General features: G+C 38.8%; 1 protein-coding gene across 1 annotated transcript; it reads left to right on the forward strand.

Annotated features, from left to right (window-relative positions):
* The first annotated feature begins 663 nt into the window (after window positions 1–663).
* On the forward strand, window positions 664–8,887 carry LOC125030939 (serine/arginine-rich splicing factor 4-like). Its single transcript, XM_047621325.1, is given in 12 exon segments — window positions 664–804; window positions 2,679–2,809; window positions 3,137–3,207; window positions 3,399–3,476; window positions 3,615–3,626; window positions 4,024–4,096; window positions 5,909–5,982; window positions 6,139–6,330; window positions 6,616–6,657; window positions 7,306–7,437; window positions 7,588–7,666; window positions 7,668–8,887. Coding segments are annotated over 11 exon segments (954 nt in total). The 5' UTR covers window positions 664–804; window positions 2,679–2,683; the 3' UTR covers window positions 7,743–8,887.
* The last annotated feature ends 283 nt before the right edge of the window (window positions 8,888–9,170 follow it).

Below are 9,170 nucleotides of genomic sequence, written 5' to 3' on the forward strand. Positions count from 1 at the left end.
TGTCATGGGCACGTGCGGGAAGGGAAGTGTGGTTGAATAATTACTAGTAGAGGCTGCACTTAGGGGAAACGCTATTTGTACCCTTCACTGACAGTAGCTGGGTGACATTCACGCTGGGATAAAGCCAACGTCACGTAATTCAATATAACATATTTAATCGAGCGAGGGTGGCTAAGGAGGCATATGGATAATTGAAGGTTCTAGCCAGCAATCCGGGCGTGGCGAGTGGAGAATGAGTCTCAGTTTGCCGCAGTTGTGTTGGTAGCGTCGGGTGGCGTCCGGCAGCTGTGTACAAGAGCTGCGCACAACCCTTCTCTATCTTGCTTCTGCGCCGCCCATTCCTGCCCCTCCACTTCCCCTCCGCTCTTCCAACACCCCTACCCCCTCCCTGCTCTCTGCCAGCACTTCTCCCCCTCCTCCCCAGCTCCCTTTCCCCCGGGTCTCTCCCTCCTGTCCCTACTCTCTCACTCCCTCATCCCAATCACCCCCACCCCGCTTGTCCTCTCCCTCCTCTCCCCAACCATCTCTCCCCATTCCCTTCCCCCTAGCCATCTGTCCCCCTGTCCGACTCCCCGTTCCCTCCCTCCCCAATCTGCTCTGCCCCGTCCCCCCTTACGCCCCCGTCCTCTACTCCCCCCCCCCCCCGCTCCCTCCCACCCTTCCTCTCCCTCCTCGCCCAGTCCGCTTCCCCCTCCCCCCCCTCCCCGCCCCCGTCTCCCTGACTGCGCCACCCACCACATCCACACACTCGCCACGCAAGAGGGACGGCGACGGCAGATTCTTACCTTCGACTCCACATGTGAGGTAGGGGGCTATCGAGGCATTTTTTTCCTGAGCATAACTGAAAATCTGGATGGTGACGTAATGAGGGAGGGATGAAGATTACGGGAAAGGGAAGGAGGACAGAGGAGAGGGAGTAATGAAGGGAGAAGAAGGGAGGTGGCGAGGGGGAGGGGGCGGCTCTAAGGACTCGCCATGTTGCCATCTTCACACACTCCATACTAATTAGAACTTGCACCCTTCCGGAAAATAGTATTTCATCATGATAATGTTGATTAGAGTTCTTTGAGTGGCTGTTTTATGAGAGCGTGTTTAAATTAATGAGGCACTTAATTTAGAGGAAATAGGAGTTAGTAGCGTGGAATGTAAGTATTGATTATGCCAAGCAAGCCAAGGTTCAACCATGGATAATTCAGTGTCCAACTTTATTGGATATTCTGCTTGCTATTCATCATGTCCGAGGCTTTGCTAGAGGGGTCGTGGAATAGATTTTATTCTCGGTTTGTTATTTCCTCGAGTGTATTTGGTATGAAATTTTTGGGTAAATTTGGGAGCACGTTTTATCAGTTTTCTGTATATTTTTTTATCGTGAATCTTCTTGAAATAAGTATTTGGTTATCAGCAGTTGTAACTGGTGTGCTGAGCTTGTAAATCAGATATGATACATGATTATTTTGTTTTATTGGTTTGCTAATCTAGCTCAAGATAATAAAGCAGATATTATCATCATTATAAATGTGAAAGACACACCCCAAGTGCATGTAGAAATGGGTTTTCCCCCACTATGAATACATATTCTATTTCATGCCACACACAACGTTTTGTTTTGTGATGGATAATGAGAAATCTTGCTGAATTACCAGCAGTCTCTCAAGTGATTGCCATGAAGTATGTGCCTTTTGTATTCGAGCAACTGGCAACACACTTCCACCATGTATATACTGTTAAAATAGTGTTTGTAGATCTTCTGGCAATCTTTTAAAATAAGAAACCAGTCTTCAGTTCTGTTTTGTCAGAATATACATGGTGGAGGTTAGTTGGCCTTTGCCAGAGCATTAAAGGAAAAAGGTGCCCTCAACCCAATGCCGCCGGGGAAAATTAATAAAAAATAGGAAAAAGCTGTGCTCATTTTCTATATTTTTGTGAAATGTCCACATAGATGGCTCTGCTAGTGCTTAGCCACAAACGAGTCAATTAGTAGACTTTGTGACCTTACCTGATTTGAATTGGTGGTAAAAATGTATTTTTTACTAGCGCTATGAATATCGTTTTTTTTTTTTTCTCATTATAAACATTATAATTACTATAATGTTATAAACATTAGTAACAGCAAATTAAGATAACATAAAATATTTTTGTAAATTAAAGAAAAGGGTAAACAGGTGAGACAGGCACTACTCATAATTGGCTCACTGGTGACTTCGTTCAAGTGCAGCTATTTATGTGTAAAAACATTTAAACAAGAAACTCACGGTGGGCATGCAGGTACGTACACGTCATGCCCGTCAGCATTGGGTTAGCTATCTTTTCACCCACTTCTAGTGTTTATAATATATTGGTTAAACTTTATGGTATGGACTCGCTAGGCTAGGGCAGATTGCATGATATCTTTTTAGAGGGCAAAATACTGAGGTGAAAACTATTTCTAAAAATTTGGTGCTAGTATTAGTAGGTTAGGTTAGAATCAGATCTTGACTACCATTAAATAGGTTATATATTACTCGTTTGTAAATTAGTTCTCTCATTGATAATTACTAAGTATGCAGTGGGGTATGGTTTACTGATTCAAAATTAGTAAAAAAAAAAAAATAGTGTGTTAATTTAAGTAGAATCGTAATGGTGTAAAAAGCATTTTTAGGTAATGCAATATTGAACATGGATGTATTCTTCTTTTCCAGATAAAATGGTTGGTACACGTGTGTATGTGGGTGGCCTAAGCTACCGTGTGGGAGAACGAGATTTAGACAGATTCTTCAGGTCATACGGAAGACTCAGAGATATTGTTATCAAGAATGGATTTGGCTTTGTGGTAAGAATATAAATGATTATACTCAGTACACCATTAAAACAAGAATAAATATGTATGTGTGTATGTATATATATATATATATATATATATATATATATATATATATATATATAAATATATATAAATATATATAAATATATATAAATATATATAAATATATAAATATATAAATATATAAATATATAAATATATAAATATAAATATATATATATATATATATATATATATATATAAATGCACTGGCAAAAAATTCCATTATCCTCTTTTGTGATCAAGATATTTCTCACTATTTTCTTTCTTTCTTTCTAATTTTTATCCTTTCCATAGGAATTTGATGATGACAGAGATGCAGATGATGCTGTTTACGAGATGAATGGAAAAGAACTCCTAGGAGGAAGGTCAGTCTAGAAATAGGTTTTCACAGAACAAAGTAAAATTATTTCAGTTATTCAAATCTTGGTGGAATGTAATTCAAAATTCTAATAATACATTTTCAAAAGTAGTTGTAATTAACTTGAAGGAAAATTATATGTCTTCTGTATATCATTCAACCTTATCAAAATATTAAAATGGCACATGTTTACTTCAGAGTAACTGTAGAGAAGGCGCGCGCAGCTCCACGAATGAGGTGGCCAAGAGCACCTCCACCAAGAGGGTTCCATTCAAGGCAAGTATATACATGCTAGGTTAGCAAGTTCTTGTTTGGTTGTTTGTATACAAATATGAGATATTTCTGTGGTTTATAGTGGTATTTTTTCTAATATTTTTCTTAATATATTATGTTTACTAATGATGTCCTCTACAGGGATGGGCAGAGGTGTGAATGATTTCCACGTTTTTCCCCCTGATTAAAATCATAAATAAGTATTCTTTTTGAATGGAATAGAATATCCAGAAGTTCATAATTGAAGATTTTTAATTGCATGTAGGATTGTCTTGCTCTATTTAGGTGGAGAGAAATAAAGGTTAGAGTAATGGCACATGCAGGGTATTGAAAAGGATGAATATATGGTGTTGGTACAACTCATGCATGTTCATTACTATTTCTTGAATGAAGGATGTATGTGGCGCAAGAACAATTTTAGCTTTGAATGGTAGGAGAAGGGTCAAGCATTGGGTTCAGTCAGAAATTTCTCTTGAGGCTCATAAGGACTTCAGCATACATGTATGAAGTTGGAGCCCATAATGCATGCCCATCCCTGTTTTCATTTCAGCAGATTTGGTATGCCAGCCCGTACAGATTATCGCCTCACTGTGGAGAACCTCTCAAGCAGAGTGTCCTGGCAGGTAAGAAACTTTCCAAATCAGATCAGTGTCTTAGAGATAGATAGTTCAAACAGTCTTGAGATATGTTGATGACTTTGATAAAGCTTAGATAATTTTATTATATTTTTTTATTTTTTCTTCCCTTTTTTATTATATTTGTTTTTTATATTTTTTTCAAAGAGATGTTTTCATTTAATTAAGTTGATATATCCACCTGCCCAACTTTTCCAAAGTTATATTGCACTAACATCCTGTTTTTTTATATTGGTGATGGTATTATGTGACTTTTCTGCCCTCTGTAGGTTACTTAACATCAAAGCTTAAAGATGAGATTGACTTAATACCATGTGCTTGGTAAATGTAGGTGTAGATGTTTTGATAAAGCTATTTCTTTAGGATGGAGGTCAGCATTATGTGGGAATCTTTGCATTTAACATTTTTGTCTTTCATTATTGCATTTTATTACTAGGGGATTCATTTTATATTTTGATTTTATTTAATAATTTTTATGGGTGTAGCTTTCATATGCTGGTAGTCATTCATGGTACATTAAGTGGGGCAGACCACATTAATGCGTTTATATATTCATATATATATGAATGTATGAATTGTCTCCTAGATGTTGCAGTGAATGAATACTGCATCACTAAAGGGAAAGCATATGGGTGGGAAGTGTCTAGGTTAACCTAGGCATACAGTAGGGATAGGTAAGTATGATTCAGCAAGCGGTCTGGCTCTCAGTGGTGGATTCTTAAATCACTTTTTTATTTTTGGTGGGTGTAGGGAAAGTTTTAAGAAGTATTACCAAGTTCATGGATTATCATCTTGAGTTGATGGTATATGACAGTATAGCAAGTAGCAAGAGTTGCTGTTTCATTGTTAAAACAGACCCTAACTCTCTGCCGATGTCTTTTTGAAGACACCGTAAGAGAGGGCAGGAGAGATAGCTTGAGGCATGGGAGAGGAGGGACGCGCAAGGTTCGCGCGAGAAGGACGAAGGAGCATCGTATTGGGCCGGTCGTTCTGGCGAGGCGTGGGGTTACGTCTTGCAAGGCGAGGGTACCACCTGGCGCGGGCAGACCATGGGCCCAGGTGGAACGTATGGACGAAAGTGGGGGACGAGGACGTGGGACACATTTTCCCTGCTGCGTTTCGTGGGTGTGAGGACACCCTGTTGGGCTGGAGCGGTGACATCTGCTGCCCCGCCCCCCATCCCCCCCACAGACCACTTGCAGGGTCCGTGCTAGGCGTGGAGTGGGGCTTCCGTCCCAGGCTTTCGGTCACCTTATCCTGACTGGCTGGCTGGGTTTGCACGCTGCAGGGACCCGCTGAGGTCAAGTCTGAAAGGCTCTGTCAGGTCAACACTTTTTGACCCAGAGGTATACGAGACATGTGAAGCCCATATTTATTAAGATACAACAGTAAGACGCCTGATACGTGTAATGTATAGCTTCCTTTACATAGTTTGTGTTATTGCATTTCTCAGTAAGTTTCTGCCAGATTGTCTTTTGTCATGGCTTACATGTGTCAGTGTATTTAACTTTTTCCTTAGCTTAATTGATTCTTGATTGGATGATATGGGCAAATATAGATTAATATTCTTCATAAGTGTCCTACAGTTTCCTCCCAAGGGAGCTGGAGGCTTGAAGGTAATGGTGCCCATTACTGAATGTTAGGATGTTCTCTTACAAGTCGCTATTCCTAGAGGCCTCCTGAGGGGACCTGGTCCAGCTCGGGGGGAAGGTGGTTGTGGAAACATTGCCACACAAATGTTGCTATCATAATTCCCCATGTGAAAGGGCATAAGAGATAATGCTTGTGGTTCCTCTGCAGGATCTCAAGGATTTTATGCGTCAGGCTGGAGAAGTCACATATGCAGATGCTCATAAATACAGGCGAAATGAAGGGTAAGTATTAGCCTAATAGAGCACCTATTTTTATTGAATTACACCTGTCAGATAAATACTCTGGAATTTTCACTATATTTATAAATTTGATATACATAGCATGATTATTGCTTTACTCATCTTCTAATATATTTTTGTTTGGTTTCTATTTGCAAGCAGGGTGGTAGAATTTGCCACTTATGCAGACATGAAAAATGCCCTGCATAGATTAGATGGGAAGGAGCTTCATGGACGTCGCATCCGCCTGGTGGATGAATCCAAATCAAGGAGTTCCCGGCGCTCGCGTAGGTCAAGGTCTAGGTCATCATCTAGGTCTAGATCTCGATCTAGGTCTCGTTCTCGCTCGAGGTAAGACATATGTTGATAATGGAACACTGTCCATTCCTTTATTAGTCCATAACACTCGTTTTAAGTTTGCATCTTAAAGAGAAGAGTAATGAAATGTGTAAATCTAATCCATCAGCCACCACTGTGTGGGAAATGAAAGTGTGTGAATAATTTTATTTTTGTGTGAGATCATAGTTTTGGAATTGGCTCTTGTGGTGTGAAGTATGATGATGAGCATTTCCTGTTTGCTTTTGCGTAGAAATAGTAGTACGCATTGTATGTCAGTATGAACTCTTCTGCCAGCAGGTCGCGTTCCCACTCCCGTTCCCGCAGTCGGTCACGATCAAGGTGCGTATTCTTTGTTTTGAATTACATGGTGACGCAATTATAGATTCTTCTATGTCTCAATGTTTTGTTCTTGAGTGGAGTATGAACTATTATTTTTACTTTTGATATTAAATATTTAATGTTTTTACTTACCCATTATTTCAAATTCTACTCAATTTGTTGTAACTGTTGATTGGATGCATACTAAATATATTGTTTTGCTGGTATATTTTGTTTGAGGCAAACAATTTTTGCTTTTTTACATATGGCAATATGCAACCAAAACTCTGTTAATTCCCCCCAAAACTAAAGATTGAATTTGAACTTTTAAACATGTATGAATTGTGAAAGTAATTTTATGTACTAATTCCATCGCAATATTTGTACACAGAAAATCGGTATATGGCTTTATAGCAAAGAAATTATTTCTAATAAAGTGTGCCCCTTCCACTATATATTTGATAACAGGCTTAACTCTCAGTTAATCTTTATGCCTCTTTACTTTCTTTCTTCTTTTTTTCCCCGTTCTTTCTTTCTTTTTTTTCCATTTTCTTTCTTTCTTTTTCTTTCTTTCTTTCACACAGTTTTTTTCTTTCTTTTCCTTTCCTGAATCAACTTGAAGATAAATCCTAGAGCTTATTTAATAGTACTGTTGTATGTTTGTTGCAGGAGTGGAGGCCACAGCAAGAAGAGGCGCTCAAAGTCCAAGTCACGCTCCAAGTCTGGATCTCGTTCAAAGTCTCGCTCTGGATCAGAAAGATCAAAGTCCAAGTCCAGATCCCGTTCCAGATCCCGCTCAAGGTGAGTTGCTTGTCAGTTTGGCGCAGTCTTGGAAGTAGTTTTTGATGGTTGAAAATCAAGACTATGTACTTGCATTTCTAATTATAAAAGAAATTTAAAATATTTTCTGTATTTACTCCACTTTACTAGCATTTTACCTTCACCTTTCAGATCCCGTACACATAGTCCAACTCCCAAGAAGAGCAAGTCTCGCAGTCGTTCAAAATCTGCTGAGGCAGAATCAGAGTCAGAGGATGAGAAGTAGGAGCCAGAGTAGAGGTCCCTGCTGGTCATGGAGCACTTCGGAGGTGTCATTCATCTTTTGAGATGTAGCCCTCAGGAAAGACAGTAGAAAAATTAATTCACTGGGGTGTTTGAAGCGTGGAAAATATTTTTAATTTTTATGATATTTGATTTTTTTTCTTTTTCTTTTTTTCATTTTTTTTTTTTCTTTTTCCTTCTATTTTTCTTTATTCTTTTTCTTTTTCTTTTTCATCTCTCCCTGGACTCATTACGTGTGAATGTTTCGTTAGTCCAGTCCTGTAGATGCATTGGCCTTGCAATAGCCAAGGTTATGGGGAATGGATATACGTACCTGATGTTTTTAGAAAAGCTTGCAATTGGGCATTTTACAGTCCGTCAAAATTATCTCCTTGGGGGAATTTGGTAGGATTTTGGGAAGTTTGGTAGGATTAATAAGGATAAGTCTGGAATATTTTATACAAGCTTGATGTTCATACCATAAGCCATTTAACCCTCTTTCATTATCTTTATTTAAGTTGTCTGCTCAGCTTTGAGATAGTTGCTAATCTTAAATGACAATAGCTTATCTAGGAAGATTACGGAAAGAACCAAAAGTATTTTCTTGACAGTTCTAGATTTATTTTTTCTTGGGGTTGTAATGATCTTTTATATTTATAGGAAATTTCAGATTGTTCTTTTTAGGCCACTTCATCAAATAAAGACATTTAATTTTATTTTGCCAAATCCAGAGGCGTGTGTGTATATGTATATATATACAGAGGATAAATTCTTGATGGACCCCATGAGGTACATTACAGCTTCAGTTTAGCTCTCCATTATGAGTCCTGAACACTGTGCTTATGTTTGTGCAATCCAAAATGTCCAATAAGTTGCATGGTTTTTCAGGTCCATTTTGAGTTGTGTGTACAGCACTTCATTCACACTTAGTGTATTTGTATGTATGTGTGTGTATAAGGTTGTATGTTTGAATATGTTAATATGTGTACTCCCACATAGAAGAAGCATTTTCCAATTTGTACTCTTGAGATAGAGTATACACTGTGTGATAGAATGTGAAAGTGGCTGTCAGATGTGAATTTGTCATAATTGTAGGAAGATATGTGAGTTTTTGGTCATTTTATATAAGGAAATATCTTTAAATTGATATCAGATATTTGTAAATTTAATCACAAGGCATATTTGAAAGAAAATAAAATTCTATGGTGAAGTGTTCTCTCTTTTCATCCATGAACATGCATGTGAGAAAAAACTGAAAATTTTTGTATTCATCTTCTTGTAAGACATGAATAAATGCTTGACAATCTTAGAGTTAAAAGAACTTTTTAATATAAATTCTAAATGAGGGTCTTAACATTTTCTGTCCCCCCAATCTCTTGCCCGTTGTTGTTGTGGGGTGGGGGGGGGGGGGCTTAGGAGGTGGAGACTAGGACCCAATGCTGGGGAACTCCCCAACCTTGGGAGTCGGCCCTCGACTCCCAAGGTTGTCGGTT

Source organism: Penaeus chinensis, chromosome 2 (genome assembly GCF_019202785.1).
Source record: "Penaeus chinensis breed Huanghai No. 1 chromosome 2, ASM1920278v2, whole genome shotgun sequence".
Classification (NCBI taxonomy): domain Eukaryota; kingdom Metazoa; phylum Arthropoda; class Malacostraca; order Decapoda; family Penaeidae; genus Penaeus; species Penaeus chinensis.